At 39.5% G+C, this 19,970-nt stretch overlaps 1 protein-coding gene across 7 annotated transcripts in view; it reads left to right on the forward strand.

The window, feature by feature from the left end:
• The window catches only part of PLCE1 (phospholipase C epsilon 1), a 331,768-nt gene that overhangs the window by 271,233 nt on the left and 40,565 nt on the right, over positions 1-19,970 (forward strand). For all 7 annotated transcript variants that reach the window (XM_037803858.1, XM_037803856.1, XM_037803855.1 and 4 more), the window contains 5 exons: positions 459-575; positions 3,084-3,242; positions 14,395-14,524; positions 18,712-18,833; positions 19,804-19,921. In XM_037803858.1, the coding sequence (XP_037659786.1) occupies positions 459-575; positions 3,084-3,242; positions 14,395-14,524; positions 18,712-18,833; positions 19,804-19,921 (646 nt within the window). The remainder of the gene's footprint in view (positions 1-458; positions 576-3,083; positions 3,243-14,394; positions 14,525-18,711; positions 18,834-19,803; positions 19,922-19,970) is intronic.

The raw sequence follows: 19,970 nt of genomic DNA on the forward strand, positions 1-19,970 counted from the left end.
GTATTCTGTATTGGGGACAAGGGGAGTTGCTAATTGTATGTACATAAACATATAATATAAAAGTATGTGTCACTGCCACAAATAGATTATAAACTCTTTGAAAGCAGGACGGTGTCTTATACCCCATTACATTTGATACTGTAACTAAAAGTGTCTTTTACTTATAACATAGTCAACATATATTGATTTGTTAAGTTCATCATTCTGATAGCTGTTCCTTGTATAGTACGTGAACAAAACTCAATATGAAGTTTAATGTCTTTATACAAAATAGCCATATCCTCTTGCTTGATTTGAAAATGCAACTGATTTTTATACTTTTGAAAAGGTAAAATCTTCCTTTAGCCAGAGTTGGATGCATACAACAATGTAGATGCTTTCTATGGCTCCAAACATGTTGCCTTCGGACCACCCTGGAGAGATGTCGGGGCTCTAATGGGCTGTTTTGGCTATCGCAGGAAGTGGTTGAAGCCATCGATCGTAGTGCCTTCATCAACTCTGACCTGCCAATCATCATATCGATTGAGAACCATTGTTCATTGCCTCAACAACGAAAAATGGCAGAAATTTTCAAGGTGAGCTCTCAGCTGAGAGGCTGGATGGCATCTTGGCCCTTGTTTTGTAACTGCTGAGTTTTCTATGGAGCCACCATGGACCACAGGACAGCTGCACATCGGCCATGAAGCACATACGGTTCTGGAGCCCCCACATCTGAGAACTGGGGCTGCCCTAGGAGCTCAGCTCTCTCTTGAGTGGTCCATTCAAGCATTGTTCTGTGATCCCCAGACCCTTTCCAGAAAGCCTTAGATGGTAAGGATAGACCAACTCTCCAAGAAGAGTCTAACACTTCTGGCACCATCAGAGATGCCAGGATGTCATCTGTCACTTGCTTGTGGAAAAGTTGAAAATTTCCCATGACAAATAAGTTAAATCTTTTTGTGGCTTACACTACTGATGTCCAGATGCAGGGATCCAAGTGAGCAAGAGCTTAGACTGGCCAGAACACTTGCTGGGTTAATAGTCAGCCCCTCTTTATGTAAGGGAACTAAAATGCAGGGAGATTTAGGGGTAGATATTCCGTTATGTTTGTCTCTTCCTCCAATGGCAGAGACATTTGTGGAAACATGGCTCTCAGTGGGGAGGAAGGGTGCTGTCAGAGGGACCTGTCCCCTAATGCCAGAAAAATCAAATTTTGCTTTCATATTGCCTTTCCTTTGCTATCATTTAAAATAATAGTCTCTAAACCTTTTTAATTGTATACCCCATCAGTAAAATATTTTGGCAAGTATTCCTATTTTGCATTTATTGACTTACTTAGAACTGTTATTCATGTCTTAGAAACATTTTCTGTATTACTTAAAATATGCAAAAATGGAAAGTAAAAGAGAGAAAATGACATAGAAAGGATGAAGTAAGGTTTGTTTTTAAAATACTGTTATTTATTAATGGTACAGAAGCCCTTTTTACTCTCATCAAATATAATAAAAATAAATTTATTATTTATTTATTATCTAAATTCTTAGTGGCAGTAATGTGATTGACTATGGCTCATTGTTTTTGAAATTTTTGATTTAAACTTTGTGATCAGTGACTTGGATATGTCTGGCTTTAAGTTTAGTTTATTATTTCAGTATTTGGTTTTAATAGCTACAGTAGCTGAAAAAAATATATTACAAAGATTCTGGCAGAAAAGAGGTGTTATTAGCTGCACTTGCTAAATCATGATACTCATTTCTCTTTGCCATTCATAATGATGCAGAGGTTTTTGTTGAAATTCGGTTAGAAGATTTGTACGTTTCCTGATGTCAATCAGTTTTACTTAGAAACTTATTAAAAAGTTTTGGCTTTATACTTTTAGCAAATGAGTTCAAACGCCACTAAAACCCTTCATTTGGAAGATTTTTAGCAATTAGAAAATCTGCTTCCAAGTTTCTTGCATGTGCATATATAATAGTTTTATAAGTTATACTCATCAGTTCCTACAACAAATAACAGAACAGTAGATATATTTTCAGACATCTGTTTTTAAAATACTCTTTCTGTAACACAAACATTGCTAAAAAGCAATTAATTTCTCACTCACTGTCAAAATGTAATCCTTACCATATAGGAACAGATTAAATGTGATTTATTATATTATTTTTATTATTATCTGCTAAGAATAAATGACTGCTACCCACTTGCCAATATAGAAAAAGTCAGAAATTTTTAAATGCTTTTTTTAAGAAAAATTCATAACTTAGAAATACTCCTTTAAGTTCTTTATTGTGATTTAAAGTGTGACCTTCTCTATGTAAAGATGTTCATGGTTCCTCTTCTCATTATAAAGTATTTAAAAGAAAAGTCTTATTTTTATGAGAGTAACCAAACCTCAGTAAACCGGTAGCAAACGAAGGCTGCAGGAGACACTGACTCCTCCTTGTCCCTCAGGGGACTTCCTGAGCAGCACGTGACATGTTGAAGTCCAACATACAGATTGGGTGAGGCGCCATTTTCAGTCTGGACATGAAATATTAATAATCTTCAAATTTTGTTCTTTCTTTTAATTAAAAAATAACTAGAAACAGAAATTGCCATTTTTCCTATCCTCACCCCATAGATCATCCTGAGCCTATCCTCCTCACCCTCGTTACACTTTAGAGCCCAATGCTCGGAAAATCTTTCATATCTAAAGTTATTTTATACAGACTGGGGGCAAATTCTCCTTAATATTTTTGATCTTTGTCTCCACTCCTTACTCCCTCCAAGGTTTCTTTCCTTTGACTTCTCACCCACATCCGGAAGGAACCATATTCTACAAACCATACCTTCTAACTCAATCTATTTTCTTCTTCGGTACATCAGACGTCAGACCATTTTCCTAAATAGTTACAGTTGGCCCCAGCTGGAGAATGGCCTAGTCCTCTCCCCCTGTCCTTCTAATGTCCTTCTTTCCTTCCAGTCAGAAACCATGGGGGAAAAGCATAACTTCTTTCTTAGTTCTCCTCCTAGACTGTTTTTGACAATTCAGTTGCCCTGAAATATATATTTGAATAATTCAATTATAGGTAAAGGCATGATTGTCTTTCTTTTATTCTTTTTAGACTGTGTTTGGAGAAAAGCTGGTGGCTAAATTCTTATTTGAGAGTGATTTCTCGGATGATCCAATGCTTCCCTCACCCGACCAGCTTAGGAGGAAAGTGCTCCTTAAAAACAAGAAGCTAAAAGCCCATCAAACGCCAGTGGATATCTTAAAGCAAAAGGTACTCACTTCTTGTTAAAGAGGTTATGAATATGCTCTGCACCCATGTTCTAGTTTGCGAATGCTGCGGAATGCAAAACGCCGGAGTTGGATAGGCTTTTATAAAATGGGGGTTTATTTTGCTACACAGTTACAGTCTTAAGGCCACAAAGCGTCCAAGGTAACACCTCAGCAATCGCGTACCTTCACCGGAGGATGGCCAATGGCGTCCGGAAAACCTCTGCTAGCTAGAAAGGCAGCTGGCGTCTGCTCCAAAGAAGCTCTGGCCTCAAAATGGCTTTCTCCCAGGACGTTTCTCTCTAACAAGCTTGCTCCTCTTCAAAACATCACTCACAGCTGCACTCTGTTCCCTCTCTTTGAGTCAGCTCATTTATATAGCTCCACTGATCAAGACCCACCCTGAATGGGTGGGGCCATGCCTCCATGGGAACATCTCATCAGAATCATCACCCACAGCTGGGTGGGGCACATTCCAAGCAAATCCAACCAGCACCAAAACATCTGCCCCACAAGACTACAAAGACAATGGCATTTGGAGGACACAATACATTCAAACCGGCACATTCCACCCCCTGGACCCCAAAATGACATTATCTTTCCAAATACAAAATACATTCATTCCATCACAATATCACAAAAACTTAAATCATTTCAGTAACAAAAGTTAAGTACAAAATCCCATCAAAATCAATTATAGGCATGGCCAGTCCTAAGGCATAATTTTTCTTTAGCTGTGGATCTGTGAACTTAGAACAAGTTATGTGCTCCCAATATACAAAGGAGAGACATTCATAGGATAAACATTTCCACTGCCATAAGGAGAAACAGTAAGGAAAACAGGGTTAACAGGAGCAAAACAGTTCCTAAAACCCGCAGGACAAACTACATTAGATTTCAAAGTCTGAGAGTCATTTACAGAACAATGTTGCATCCTTGGGGCTTGAGAGAGTGGGAGTCTAACGCTTCCTAAGTGCCTTTGTGGCAGCCCTTTTCTCTCCAAATGCTTGGGTGAGTGCTCCAACGTATCCACACATAGGGGAGACCACCTTCTTGGCCCCACCCTCCTCAAACATCGGGGCAGCTCCCAGATTCCCTTCCATCTCCAGGGCACACGCTCAACCCGTTTAGAACAGTGTGGTGGCAGCCAGGCTCTCCCCAATTCCCTGGGAATGTGCTCCACCCTCTTTGGGACCTCAGATGGCAAAACTCTTCCAGAGCATCAAGGCGGAAAGCCCGCCCTTGACCTCCAGGGCAAACTCACCCTTTCCATGCATGTGGGCTGCTCTGCTCTCCCAGCCCGAGACCTCCTGACTCCAGATCTCAACCTCCATGGCTGTCTTTGAAGAGATTTTTCCTTTAATTTTTTCCTTGTCTGTCTCCTCCAGTCCAGACCGGCAATGGCTCTGTCTATATAGATCTCGCAAAAATTCTGTTGGCTTTGCATGAAGCACACGGGGGTCAAAGCCATTAGACAAGAGGACTTTCCACAAATCCTTTCTGGATAATTCCATCTCCAATCTTGGCTTGTAGTGAAATGGCGGCTGGGTTCCGTGTTTGGTTACATCCTCATGTTGGGCTGTAGCTTCAGGGATTCCACCCCCTGGAAGCTCGTAATTTTCCAAGCGATCAGCTTCTGGTCTCTTTGAACCCAAGAGTTCAGTTCTAAGTTTATCTCTCTCCACTCGCATTTTACTATAAGCTGCAAGGAGAAGCCAGGGTACCTCCTCCACATGTAGTCTAGAGATCTCCTCAGCTAACTATTCCAGGTTGTCGCTTTCAAATTCTTCCCTCCATCTGACACCAGGACTCAATTTTGCCAAATTCTGTGCCACTTTAAAACAAGGATCGCCTTTCTTCCAGTTTGCAACAACACATTCATCGTTTCTGCTCAAGTCCTCATCAGAAGTATCTTTAGACTCCATATTTTCATAAACAGTCTCTTTAAAGCAGTTTTTGGCCTTTTCTATCAAGCTCCTCACAATTCTTCCAGAATCTTCCCCTTATCCATTTGAAAAGCTGCTCCAACATGTTTGGTATTTGCATACTCAGCAGCAAAAGCACCCTACGTCTCTGGTACCAAAATCTGTTCTAGTTTGCGAATGCTGCGGAATGCAAAACACCAGAGATGGATAGGCTTTTATAAAACGGGGGTTTATTTCACCACACAGTTACAGTCTTAAGGCCACAAAGCGTCCAAGGTAACACCTCAGCAATCAGGTACCTTCACCGGAGGATGGCCAATGGCGTCCGGAAAACCTCTGCTAGCTAGGAAGGCAGCTGGCATCTGCTCCAAAGAAGCTCTGGCCTCAAAATGGCTTTCTCCCAGGACGTTTCTCTCTAGCAAGCTTGCTCCTCTTCAAAACATCACTCACAGCTGCACTCCGTTCCCTCTCTTTGAGTCAGCTCATTTATATAGCTCCACTGATCAAGGCCCACCCTGAATGGGCAGGGCCATGCCTCCATGGGAACATCTCATCAGAATCATCACCCACAGCTGGGTGGGGCACATTCCAAGCAAATCCAACCAGCACCAAAACATCTGCCCCACAAGACTACAAAGACAATGGCATTTGGGGGACACAATACATTCAAACCGGCACAACCCAGAACAGAGAAATTAATGCCTTTTTAACCTTTCAGATGACCTGCTGGGTAACCAGTTTTTGAAGACTTAGTTTTCTTGGATAATATGTTTGATTTCTAGTTTTCCATTTCATAAACCAATAAATACTCTTATTCCATTCTCCTAAAATTTTATTGTATGGAATTGATTTCGCACACAGAATGTACCTCTGTTTTTTTAATCATATTTTTTATTGTGGAATATAACATGTATACATAGAAGTGATAACTTTCCAAATGCGATTTAACAAGTAGTTAAGAGAGGAAATTTCAAAGAATGTTATGGGTTATGGTTCCAAAGTTTCATTTATTTCCTTATTGTGACATATAACATATGTACAAACAGGCAATAACTCTCAAAGTACAATTTAACAAGTAGTTATATAGAAATTTCCAAAAATGTTATGAGTTATAGTACCATAGTTTCAGTTATTTCCTTATTGTGACATATAACATATATACAAAAAGGTAATAACTTTCAAATTACAATTTGACAGGTAGCTATAGAGCAAATTTCAAAGAATGCTATGGGTTACAGTTCTACCATTTCAGTTCTTTCCTTCTAACAATTCCAATACTCCAGCAACTAAGAAAAAGAAAATTATATAGAGATTCAGTATTCATAATCCTTTGTTAAATTCCATCTTGTCTGTTGCCACCCTTTCTTCTAGTTTAATCACTTTCCTGATCTTCAGGGATGTCTAGGGAGTGACCACCCTACCTTGTTCATGTTGAAAAGGGGTGTCGACATTATGGGAAAAGGGGACACAGCTTGTTGATGTTCTTGAAGAGGCTATTTCCTCTGAGTTTTGGGATTTAGCTAGCATAGGAGCTCTCTGGAGAATTTAAATTTGTGAAGAATAAACTTAGTGAAATGTTTATAGAGTCTTAAGATAGGGATCCATATACTTTAGGGTTTTGGGGACTGCTGTTGACTTGGGATTGTCATAATGTGACCATTTGGCATATCTAGATGAAGCTTGCATAGGAGTAACCGCCTTGACATCCTCTTGACTCTATCTGAAATCTCTTAGCCACTGAAACCTTATTGTGTTGCCTTCCTCCCCCCCACCCCGCTCTTTTGGTCAAAAAGGCATTCTCTACCCCTCAGTGCCAGGTTCAGGCTCATTCCTGGAATCCATGTCCCACGTTGCCAGGGAGACTCATTCACCTGGAGGGTCCTGTCCCACGTCAGGGGGAGGGTGATGAATGTATTAGCAGAGTTGGGCTTAGAGAGAGAAAGTCCACATTTGAGCAACAAAAGAGGTTCCCTGGAGGTGACTCCTAGGCATAATTATCATGTGAGATAGGGATGGATTATCATGGACAGAACATATGCTATTTGAACTTAGGAACCCCCTACTTTATAAGTCAAGCCCTCCATCTTGAGGCTTGCTCTTATGAAACTTATGGTTGTAAAGGGGAGGCTAAGCCTATCTCTGTTATTTAATTTATTCTGAGTGGGATAATGCATGACTATTGTGTCTAGAACCAGGTTTTGGGTCTACTGATCCCACCGTGGTTCCTGTAGTTCCCTGCAGGGAAAGCCCCCTTTAGGAATAGTGCTTGGGCCTGGAAATGTGTGCGATTTCTGAGCTCTGTAAAGGAACCCCAATAGCAGTAGCTCTGTGATCCCAGCATGGAAGCTGGTTCAGTATATCACTGCAACATGTGGACCCCAAGGGCCTCCCACACTGCCTTGCCCAAAATTATCTATGCCCCAAGCACTACCTACCCACATGTGCAGGAAGGTCCCCAGCCCAAGTATCCGTGCAGAAGTCCAAGTCCCGGACCACTGCATCCATATGCCAGGCTTCACCTACTTATCCTGCATAATGATATTTGCCAAGATGGTTTGTCCTAATCAAGAGGCCACTGTTAGCCATAAAAAGTCATTTATGAAACTTATGGCAACCAAGAGTCAAGAATCCCTCAGCACCATGCAGGGGTAGAATGATATAGCCCCAAGAGCGGGGACAGTCCAGAGTTAAAACTAGGTCCTAGCTTGTAGCTTTTTATTTCTCTCTGGGCCATCACCTCCAAGTCTCCAGGGTCTAATCCAGTTCTGCTTTAGTGGTTTTCAGAGACTGGAGAATTCAGCAGAAGGATTCTTTGAGCCCAACAAATTTGGAGCCTTTGTCCCAAGTCATTAATAAAAGATGTCAAGTCAAATTAAGTGCATGTTTGACCTAGTTGAATAACCAATTTGGAACAATCATCAAATCTTCTTCAAGCTCTAATTTATAGAAATCACAGGCAGGACCTGAGTTTAAAACCTGAATGATATGTAGCGTTATGTTGTAGAAAGCTATTACACTGCAATTCTAGCCACTGGCTCTGTCACAAACCAGCCATGTGGCCCTGGGTCGGTCAATCTTACTAGACCTCCATTTCTTCATCAAGAAAATGGAAATGTGTAAGTAACCAGTCTCTAAGAACCCTTCTGACAGTAGGATCTCACAAAATCTGTCACAATTGCAGACTGCTTGTAAACATTTTATTGTTTTTACTTCAGTCCCTGTTTTTAGTGTTCCTTGCCATTTTATTAGAACGCTATTGCCATTTTATTAGAACACTGTTGCTCTGCTGAGGGCCCTCTTGGAGCGTCTCATCATCTGCAGTTCCAGTAATTACCAGGGAGTTCCCAGATTGTCCCACTCACATTCAGTGGGATTCGGTGGGTGAGAAGAGTGAGAGCAAATCCAGGCTGATTTAACGGCTTATGTTAAATCAACTGCTGATCTTAGTGATTTACAGAAAGCCCAGTTTCTTTCAGGTGACCTCAGGTGGAGAGGGGATAAGTTGAAGCCAGAGGCTCCATCTTTAGACTATTTCTCAGCAGAAAAGTAGATATTTCCAGAAGGGACCCCAAACCAGTCCAGTCTAACAGATCCCTAAAGTTTGCCCTAAATGGAGAGGCTCAGCATTGTCATGGATCCTCTATGCCTGAGGTCTTCAGACATTTATTGCTCAAGTATTCCTTAAAAGAATTTTTTAAAACTATGTAGCTCTCTCATACATTCTTTTTCTTTTCATACATTTTCAACTTGACATTAAAAAATTTGCCAGTACCTAAGTTTAAATAGTTGCCAAGGATATATTTTCTAACATTGTATATATATGTATAGATATATTTTCATCAAAATCCTTAAGCTTCTAATTTACCTAATACAAATTAGGAAAACATTAATCATATAACCTAAATGGCAAAAACAATCCTCACTGTCAAATGAATCAGCCCAGTGAGCCAGTCAGATTTACTTTCTGTCAGAAAAAGTCTGACTTTGTTTTTAATTCAAATAAATAGTGCTTCATCATCCCTATGATGACCATCTCACTTTTGAATTCTAATTCCAAGATAGATGATGGATGGATTGAACAACTGATCAATTTCTTGAGACTCTCCTTGGAGCTCTACATGCTCAAATAGTTTTCACCTTGTGTCATGTATCATATGATAGATTACTGGTGGGTGACATCCATGCCTTCTCTTTTGTGAAGTGGGAGAAGAACACTTGTGAAAAGAAGGTAGAAAGAGAGAACCAGCCAACTGTAGGCTTGTTCTCAGTCAGGCCTAGTTTTTAAGGAATACGCATAGATTTTGAAGATCTAGAAACTCATTCCTTTAAAAATATATGAACTTGCATATCCCTGTAAGTATTTGTGTACCCTCAACGTACACATATCCCAGTATGAAGATCACACACAGCTCTAGGCCAAGAGTTGCAAACTCAACCGTCTTCAGGGGCCAGGGAGGAAACATCAGTGTGAGAAGCCAGCTGCATATACGACAGAAGGGAGTGGTGAGGGCAGGAGTGGAAAGTGCATGCCTTCATAAATCAGCAGATCTAATTTAAACCTGTAAGTCTGGTCTGGAAGTGAAGTCAGCCCAGAGAGTCACTGGTTTGATACTTCTACTAGGCCACCTTTGCCCAGATCTGCGATCTCAAAGCTGCTCCAGAAGGCCTGGCATTTGCTTGTGTTCCAGAGGCCGGAAGACTCAGGTGGATGGTCTTTAGTTATGAAGTCATTCAACTAAACTGTTAGTGTGTACTCTCATGCCTGGCCCTCTGCAGACCCTGCGTCATGACCCAGCAGGGGGCACTTTCTCTTCTGAAGCACTCTTCCTCCATGTTTTTTTGTTTGTTTGTTTGTTTATCCAGCAACTACTGCCCACTCCTCACTGCCAAGCAGATATAACTGCCCTGTGCAGAATTAATTGTGCCTACCCCTGTAGCCTTAAAGACATTTGAGATGTGTTGGCTGTTCTCGTAGCCATTGCCTTTCCCATTCTTTGCACAGTCATTTGCAGTGACTGGTGGTTACTTAGGAGACTCTATTCTAATAATGAACAGACCTTGTTATTTTTAAAGTCTTCTTTATTTTGAAGAAGAGCCCAAATCTTCCCTGCTGCTACTCCTACTCATTGGCCCTACTTCTTCCCTTTGCAGCTGCACAAACTCATTTAATATCTAGGAAACTGTGTCTTTCCACCAGCTTTTCTCTTCTCCAAGCTAAGCATCCTTATTTTGTCAGCTTCCTCATAGGATACAGCTGCTAAGACTCTTCACTTTCCATTGGGAATATTTTGTGTATTCCTAAATTTGTGGATATTCTTTCATTTGTCAATCTTAAATTGTGATTTCCAAAACTAAGTTCAGTATTCCAGATAGAATCTGATGGCATGAGGACAGTGAAACCATCACCTCCTTTAATTTGAATTTTATACCTCAGTTAATGCAGCCTAGGACTGCTCTCACTTTTCAATGTCCTTATCACATGTTGGGCTCATGATGAGTTTGTGGAAAACAAAAAGACTCCAAATATTTTCAAATGGATTGTTCTTATGTCTGTTCTCCCCACCTTCCCAGGTTTGCAATTAATTTTAACCTTTAGTGTACAGGATCCTCGCATTGATCTCTGCTAAATTTGTTCTTCTTAGTTTTGGGACGTTATTGCAGCCTACAAGGTTCTTTGTGGATTTTTTCTGTCATCCAATGTGTTTCTTAACAATTTTTTAGACTGTGTCTTTATCCCAAGTTTTCCTTGAGCCAGACAGTCAAGTGTAGAACCATGTGGCCCTTCTTAAAGAACTTCCCTCCAGATTAGGTGATTATGTCCCCAGCCTGGTACAGTCGACCTTTCTCCAGAGTTGACTTCAACTTCTTTATTTACAGAACAGGAAACTGAAGTCTGGCCATTTATGTGACTTGCTTAAAGCCACCCAGCTCATAGTGGCAGAACTAGGATTTTGATTTGGGTCTTTGAAAAGGAAAGGCTTTTTTCAAAGATGACATGGAAGGCAGAATATACTGAAAAATATCACCTGGACACTTAAAAAAACACAGAAACATAACCAGCTAAATCAGAATATCCAGAAGAAAGGCCTGGTAATCTATTTAAAAAAAATAATTTTTAGTAATCTGGAAGTTTGAGAAACACTACTTATCTGTTATTTCACCCATAATCAGTTACCTTATCCAAAAAGGCTAAGGAGGTTACTGTGAGATATGTTCTTAGAAAACTCATGCTAATTCTTGGTAATCACCTCTTTTTTTTCTGATTTCTCACAAACCAACAAACTAATAACACAATCTGAAATTTCATCAAGTATCAACTTAATACTCCCCATGGTATAACTTTGACAATTTACCTTTTCCTCAGTTTGGAAAAATGGGACAATATAATGCCATATCCTGTTTTCTAAGACCACTTCCAACCCGCTATAATTTCCCAGGAAGTACCTTCGATGATTTCACAATCATATCTGCAAGGCCTTTCAGTTTTCTGGCAGGTCATGGGTCTAGATGACATTCTGACTTCATCAGAAGCTGTGTGCTCAGACCCCACCCCTAATTTCCTGGATCATTTCCATAGGGCTCACCATCCACAAGGATGGATTCCTCAGAGTGGGGTTTCTGAAGCCTTCCATCTGCCTCAGGCTTGTGCTAAGGCTCTTACTGAGGTCTGGAAGCTTCACCCCATCAGAATTCTCCAGAATTCTGACCATAGTTCCTGAATCCCAACATGCTAGACTCAGACAGTTCTTACCAAATGATGAGTACCATGCTTAGGGACTGGGGGGACAGAGAAGAATTAAGATATGGCTCCTGCAAAGGCCCATCCAAGCCAGTCTTTTCATCTGACCCCTAGCCCTAACCCACTGGGCTATATCTGAGTTACTTTTTATCAAGGGTTGGGGTCCTATTTTCTGTCTCAGAATAAATGGGATATTGGCAAATGTTTTGTAGTCATCCTCAAAGAGCAAGGGTATCAGCTCTTGGCCGTCCATTTGGCCGCCTCTCCCATGCCGGCCTGATGGAAAAGGCTTCCTGGACTTGGGGACACATTTGAGCATCTAAGGGACCTTGGCACTCAACTTTCTGATACTGCTAGTCCATCATTCTTTGAATGGCGTCATTCCTGTCATACAGTTCTTGCACTTTCCTTCCAGTGTCTGCTAGGCTGTTGGTATCATCATTCCCAGCACTTGGTTCTATCTTGAATGCTCACTGAGTCAAGGCCCTTCTCCTATCCCTGACAATAGATTTGTTTTTCTGGCTCACTTGAGCCTACACCATATTTCCCAAAGTTTTGAAGAACACTAATCCTATGAGAAACTCTGAGACAAGGAAAAAACAAAACAAAACATTTTATTGGTTAAATAAGCATGGGAAGTGCTGCTCTGGAGGTCTTTAAAGAATCATGCTGTCCTTTAGCATATTAAATGAAGGTTATAAGAAACCCAGTAGAAGACATATTTTTCAGTTTGTTTAAAATGCTATTTCCAAACTTTATTGCATCTTATTTTTATTATAATTGTTGGTTTTTACACAGCAGCTATTAACAGCCCATAGAACTAGAGTTCCATAAGCTCACCTTGAGAAATCCTAGCCCAGACAATGCCTGATTATCTGGAATGGTCTGCATTATAAAATATTTTATCTGGATATAGACACAGCCTAAATTACATTTTTCTTATGTATACATTTTTATTATAAAGGCAATATAACAGCATTCCAGAAAATTTAGAGAATAGAGAAATACTTTAAAACATATATAATTCCAAGGCCAAACATAGCCTGCATTACAGGGGTTCTTAACTCAGGTCCACAGATAGAATTCAGGAGTCCATGAAAAAAATTACATCTTTATATTCACAAACCTTTCACTGAATTTTAGCATATCCTCCAATTATAAATGTAGAAAACAAACCACAGTAATGTTGGCAGTACCTGTGTCTTTGGCTCTAATAGAAATCACAGATTTTTCATATCATATGACAGTTGTTGCTAATATCTCCAAGAATTATTTAAGCTCATCACTATTGCAAAAAAGTTACTAGAACTACCATAAATATCCTTTACTATATATCTTTACTGTGTTGATAAACATATAATCCTATATCATAATTTAAAAAGATATTTGATAACTGTATTCAACATTGTTTCCTTTTAATATTATGTGTTTTATTTTATGCACTTAAAACATCATTCTGAGAAGGGATCTTGCCTTACCAGACTGCCAAAGGGGACTATGATACACAAAGAAGATCAAGAACCTCTGCTGTATTTATATCTAATCTTTTTATGCATGTTATTTTATATAATTTCAACCATATATATAAAACAAAGGATACAGAATTGTGTGTATGTATATACACACAATTCTATATCCTTTGTTCAATAAATATGTATGACGAGTATTTTTTCATGTCTCATTCTCTCAAGTGGAAATACCATAACTTACTGACCCCATTCCTTTATTGTTGGACTTTTAGGTTGTTTCCTGTTTTTAATTCATACAAGTAACTTCTTCTATATTTCAGATCATTTCCTCACACTTGGTTTCCAGAAGTAAATAAATCACAGATTCAGACTTCTTTTGATTCTTGCGTCTTATGATATCACCTCACAGTAATTCCAATAGAACATGGAGCACATGACCTCCCTGGCAGCACACATCAATTTTCCCAAAGTCTCTGGCCCATTTTGTTAATCTGATTTATGGCTCAGATAAAGTCTGTTGAAAAAACTTTATTTAAACCAACAACTATTCTTTTGGTCTCTTCGTCTGTAGGGATTCTAACATTTTCTCAAGGTCAGAGGCCTTTAGATATTATTTTAAGAAGGAAAAAAAAATGTTTCCCTAGCAGAGACTTACTTTTCCAAAATTAATGGGCTGATTCACTTCTTCAGTCATTTGGGATTGATGCCGATTTCCCAAAGCATGGGAGGTTTCTCTTGGAGGGCTTGCCCCAGGGAACTGGGGTGGTGGGGCAGTGCACGCAGGTTCCTCATGATTGTTTTTAAAAACTCTGGGAGTCCTCCTGTAGGAATGCTGACCTTGGTCCAGGTGTTGCCATTACATTTCAAGTGAGTCTAGATTTTTTTTTTCCCTCACTCAAATGAGTCAAAATAGGTTAAATCACTTTTAATGACTGTGGTAAGCATTAGGTGGTAGTTTTGAAGGTTATAAATGAAAGTTCAGGAGTTTAGCATCTGCGGTCTGTAATCATTGCTATCTTATAGGCTCATCAGTTAGCATCCATGCAAGCTCAGGCTTATAATGGTGGGACTGCCAACCCCCCAGCTGCTAATAACGAGGAAGAGGAAGATGAAGAGGATGAATATGATTATGACTATGAATCCCTCTCTGATGGTAAGAAAAATAGAATCCTGTTCTGTGCAAGGTGAAATGCCTGGATGATTTTCTATATTTTTTTTCCATAAATAAGTCTGGAGCTTCATTGACGAACAATATAGATTGCTGAAATGCTTGTCCAAGAGTTTCTGAATCTAGTCATTTAGTGAGGCCTAAGCAAAGAAAGGGATTCAAGGAAAGATGAGGAGGGTGTGGGACACAGCAACACAGGGTCATTCCTAAGGTGAGTTTCTAGAGGAAGGTGCAGAATTAGAGCAGACACACCCTATTTTCACCCTTACCGTTTCTGGCGTGGCTGATCCTCTGGCAGGACTGGCAGACTGGCTGATTATCTTTTCTCTCCTGTGCCACCTGCAGGGGGCAGCACCACGTTTCTCTGCTCCTCCCTTGCACCACTTTCTCTGGAGCTTTCTAGGAGTGTGGGAAAGAAGCATCCTTTCCCTTCCCTCCCTCCTGATTCTCACATTACTAGACATTCCCTCTGGCTCCACCAAAGGGACAAAACATGGAAGATGGCTAAGGGGGCAGTACAAAGTCACATGAGTCATATTAACTACAGATAACAAGTGAGAATTAGGTTACATGAGAATTGGGTTTCAAGTGGGTTTTGTTTGCACTAGATTAGTGTCAGATGCTGGAGACTGCAATAAAATGTTTTCTCAGGCATCATTGCTGATGATAGTTTCATTTTGGCGACTTCTGAAAGACAATAATGTAGTAATGAGAAAATGTCAAGGTCCTATTTACATAAGCATTGTATATGTATCGTTTGTATGTAGAATAATAGTATTGTTAATATGAAGACGTGCCCAGGCCAGCAACCTTTCACCATTGACCTTAAGACAACCTGGACTCCCAACTCCAAATATCTGTTTCTCACACTCCAGGGCTGTCTCTTAGTCACGTTTCGGTTCTGTGAGCCTCCATCGTGGCCAGAATTCCCAGTCCTGTCTTTCTGCCCCACAAATATAATACTAGACAATATCCTTAGTAATAATTAATTGCTTCAGGCTGGCAACTAAAAGCCAAATTACTCCACCTGAAACCCCATGAGACAAGTCAAGGGGCATAATCCTCTAATGGAGAGGTAGAAAGAGGGAGAAATTTTAAAGGATCAAAGATAAGTTCTTTGCAGTCTATTCCTGAAAAGTTGTGGGAATGTGGATATTTTTATATTCACATATTCTTCCCTATGGATTTATACACAGTCATAGTGACATCACTCTGAGAGAAACAAAATTTTTCAGATGGGAAATGAAATCCATACTTAAGAATATCAACTAATTCAGATGCCATTTGCCCCTACAAAAAGCTAGTCCACTGGAAGATAAACTCAGTCTCTATCAGAAATGACTCTTGTGCTTTTTCTGTGATTTTGAGAACTGGAAAGGATAAGGCTTTTATTATTATTATTACTATTATTGTTTTTATAGGTGTGTTTGATATTTGCAAATAAATTTAACAGGTTGGGAAGGGATCTTTGATTTCCTTGCAGTTGGGGAAGAAAAATGTAAACCCTAGCTACTGAATTTCTAAGATAATTGCATGCTTTATAAACCCTGCTTGTGACGGGGTGGGGTAGACCACCAGACTCTGCTCCAGCGGACTAGGAGACTTTGGGCAATGTCCTTTAACCACTCTAGGCCATAGGTTCCTCAGGTGTGTAACAAAAAGATTCTGCTGAGTGTTTGCTGATATTCTCCCCTCTTGTAGCACCATCTGGGATCTGTGACCACTTGAGTCCAACACGTGGTTATTTTCCATTTCACTAGGAGTTTCCTCTGAGTTTCTGATTCCCAAACAAGCCTTGTTGTTATGCTGTGACTTGTTTAAGCTTGTCCTATTAAGGCTTCCTTGTGCTACTGTTAAATAACCCATGAAACTTACACTTTTGATTGTGGTTTGTGGTACCTCACTCATCTCTGTGCTTTTCTTTACCTTCTTCACCTTCTCCACCTGGGATAAGAAGAAACTATCAGTCTGCTTGCTGTGTGTGGGACCATTTCCAGCTTCTCAGGGAGACCTCAAAGTTTTCTAAAAATCTAAGAATGTTGGGTCCCTTTGAGAATCGGAGGGAAGCTGTGACCAGTCTCCTCAGAGAAATAAATGGGCTCTCAAAATTCTGCCCACAGTTGTAGGAGCTTCACAGGCCTCCTGAGGCCCTCACAAGCATCCCAGATTATGAACCCATCTCTAGAATCCAGGTGGTCCAATTTGTTCTGTGATAGCTCTAGTCCTCAGTTTTCATGTCTGTAAAATAAGGGAATTAGTCTAATGTCTCTTTTGGCTATAAAAATGAGATGATTCCTAACCACAAAGTTATTTCAAGAAGACCCTGAGGAAGTTGCAAATGAGGCTTATGTATTTCTGGAACTGCTACTCTGCCTTTTGAATAATATGTTCTTTTTTTTTTTTTTTTTTTTAATCTTCATTTTATTGAGATATATTCATATACCATGCAGTCATACAAAACAAATCGTACTTTCGATTGTTCACAGTACCATTACATAGTTGTACATTCATCACCCAAATCAATCCCTGACACCTTCATTAGCACACACACAAGAATAAGAAGAATAATAATTAGAGTGAAAAAGAGCAATTGAAGTAAAAAAGAACACTGGGTACCTTTGTCTGTTTCTTTCCTTCCCCTATTTTTCTACTCATCCATCCATAAACTAGACGAAGTGGAGTGTGGTCCTTATGGCTTTCCCAATCCCCTTGTCACCCCTCATAAGCTACATTTTTATACAGAATAATATGTTCTTAATGAATATTTACTTAATTGAATTTCATTAAAAACTCAGAGATTCATTTCTTTCTCCACATCCTTGCTGTTTGCCTTGAGCAGTTTGAATATGCACCAGAGCACAAATTTGAATTTACAACTTAATATACACAATAATGTCATATGATGGTATGATTCTAACAAGTTAATCAATTTCTATCCATTTGAAATAAATATAATTGGAGTATCATGACAGTCAGTAACTGAAAATATGTGATATGAATGTGGCAGCCAGCAGCATGATCAACATTAACCATGTTTGCACCTTTCTTATTGCTAGCTCTCCCATCCCCTAATGATCAAAATATTAAATGATAGAATATTTTGTATTTCATGTATCTTGTAATCTAAGCTGTTGTTATTTATGCTTTGCTTCATACCTTAATTTAACTATCTGGCTTTTTGTCTTAATTTTCCTTACTTTTATCCCCTTTCTGATTCTGTTTTTCTGTAGCAGATGTCCTTACTGCTTCTCCTGCTCCTAACAGTCAGGAAGGTAAACACCATTTGAACTGAGCATTCTAACTGCATGGATGTCAGCATTCCATTTCCAGTTTCCTAGGACTGGTTAGCATGAAGTTGTGACACTTATATGACTAGAAATACAACGAAATGATTTATCTCATTTACTTCCCAGCAGCCTGCATGGCCCTGATTCGGTATAAGGATATTTTGGTCTAAGCATATGTGATCTGATGAGATAGTAAATTTTGAGTGAAAATTTAGCTTTCTTGTCTTTCCACTTTAAATGAGTATAACTATTATATACCTTTAACATCGTTAGAGTCACTTTGAATAGAAATGCCAAAAAAGAGCAAAGTGTAGATTACCTGTCATATTTTGGATATATTTAGACATATTTTAAATTCTTATCCTGAAGATTATCACTTAGTAGATTCAGAAATAATCATGAAAACTTTACTTTCCAATTATTTATAATTATGAAAACTCTATGTTGCAGATAACTCTTTTTACCCCTGATTTTGACATTTCTGGAGGTAAAAGAAGCTAATGGCTTCATTTTAAAGTAAGAGTGATTAATTCATGTATGTACCATATAGAAATGCTTCAACCACTAAATCCTTCCCAGACTTATGTACTGTCAGCTTCTTGACCCAGGATATCCTCCATGTTTGCACAGTTACAGTCATCTGTATGAAAATGAGCATTTTCATTCAGATTCTGAAAACAAACTACTGGTAAATTTAATAAAATATAAGACACACTAACCCAATTTTAAAAATAATTGTTCAAGCCATCATTTTGATAACATATAGCCAGAGCCGCAGTCATGCAGAAAGGCACAATTATGTGGATAGCTTTGAAATGATATAGATGTAGCCATTAAGTAAGGCATTGGGTTCTTGTTCTCTGAAACCTACCAACTCATTTTCAGACAATATTCTGGAAGACAGACCTGAAAATAAGTCATGCAATGAAAAGCTTCAGTTTGAGTACAATGAAGAAATCCCCAAGAGGATAAAGAAGGCAGATAACTCTGCTTGCAACAAAGGAAAGGTGGGTGAAAGGTTTCTGTTATAATATACTTGGCCCATGGTACTCTTGTCCGTTTCAGGTGGGTTTCCAGTCCCTACCTATCCCTTCCCTTCACCTTTCCCCTAACTTTCCCTCAGATGCCAAAACCCACATGGTGAGGCTATGGGACACCCACCTGCCATTAGTAGAAGGTTAGTTAGTAATTGGTTCGTTCAACCAGTACCTGCTGAGGGTCTGCTGTGTGGCAGGCACTGAGGTGCCACTGGAAGTAGTTTAGTGATGGAGACAAGCGTGTAAGCAGTGCTTGTAGATAATACAAAGAGTGGTGATTACATGGTGTTATCAGAGTTTCAAGGACAGGCCCTCAGGGAAGATGATGTTGAGAAGGAAAATTTGACCAAGCAGACAAAAACGGGGCACTCAGGCCAAGAGAACAGGTTCGTGAAGACAAGGAAGCAAGAGACATCCTGGTATGTTCAAGGAATTGCAAGAAGCTTTAAATGAGTTTGGGGTGATCAAAAAGATAGACGGGGTTTGATTGTGAAGATTTAACTGTGCAATGACACAGGATAGAAAGATAAATGAGATTCTCAGACCATACTTTCAAGTGCCTGCCTCACTGTATTAGATGCTGAGCAAATCTATTGATATAGTTGCACTGACATTGTCGAAGAACAGAATAATAAAATAAGTAAAGAATTTGAGCCACAGATGATACATAATCATCTTTTCATTCAACAAATATGCATTAACTGTTTCACGGTTAAGACACTAGACTGTGCACTGAAGGAAGATGCCAGGATGAATTAAACTCATCCCTTGTGCTCAGAGGGCTTTTCTAATGAAAGTGTTAAGACATGTATTTGGATAAGTATAGAGCAAGGTAAGTCATACTGATGACAAGAGAGAGGTGCAGATAAAGAGCCCTGGGAATTCAGAGGAGGATAGCATATACCTTCTGTGTAAAACAATTTCATTTTCCTCTTGATAGGTCTATGACATGGAACTGGGAGAAGAATTTTATCTTCCTCAGAATAAAAAGGAAAGCAGACAGATTGCACCAGAGCTTTCTGACCTTGTCATCTATTGTCAAGCGGTGAAATTTCCAGGTAAGAGTGAGCAATATCATCTATAACATTTAAAAACAGAAAAGATAAA

This window comes from Choloepus didactylus, chromosome 15 (genome assembly GCF_015220235.1).
Source record: "Choloepus didactylus isolate mChoDid1 chromosome 15, mChoDid1.pri, whole genome shotgun sequence".
NCBI lineage: Eukaryota > Metazoa > Chordata > Mammalia > Pilosa > Megalonychidae > Choloepus > Choloepus didactylus.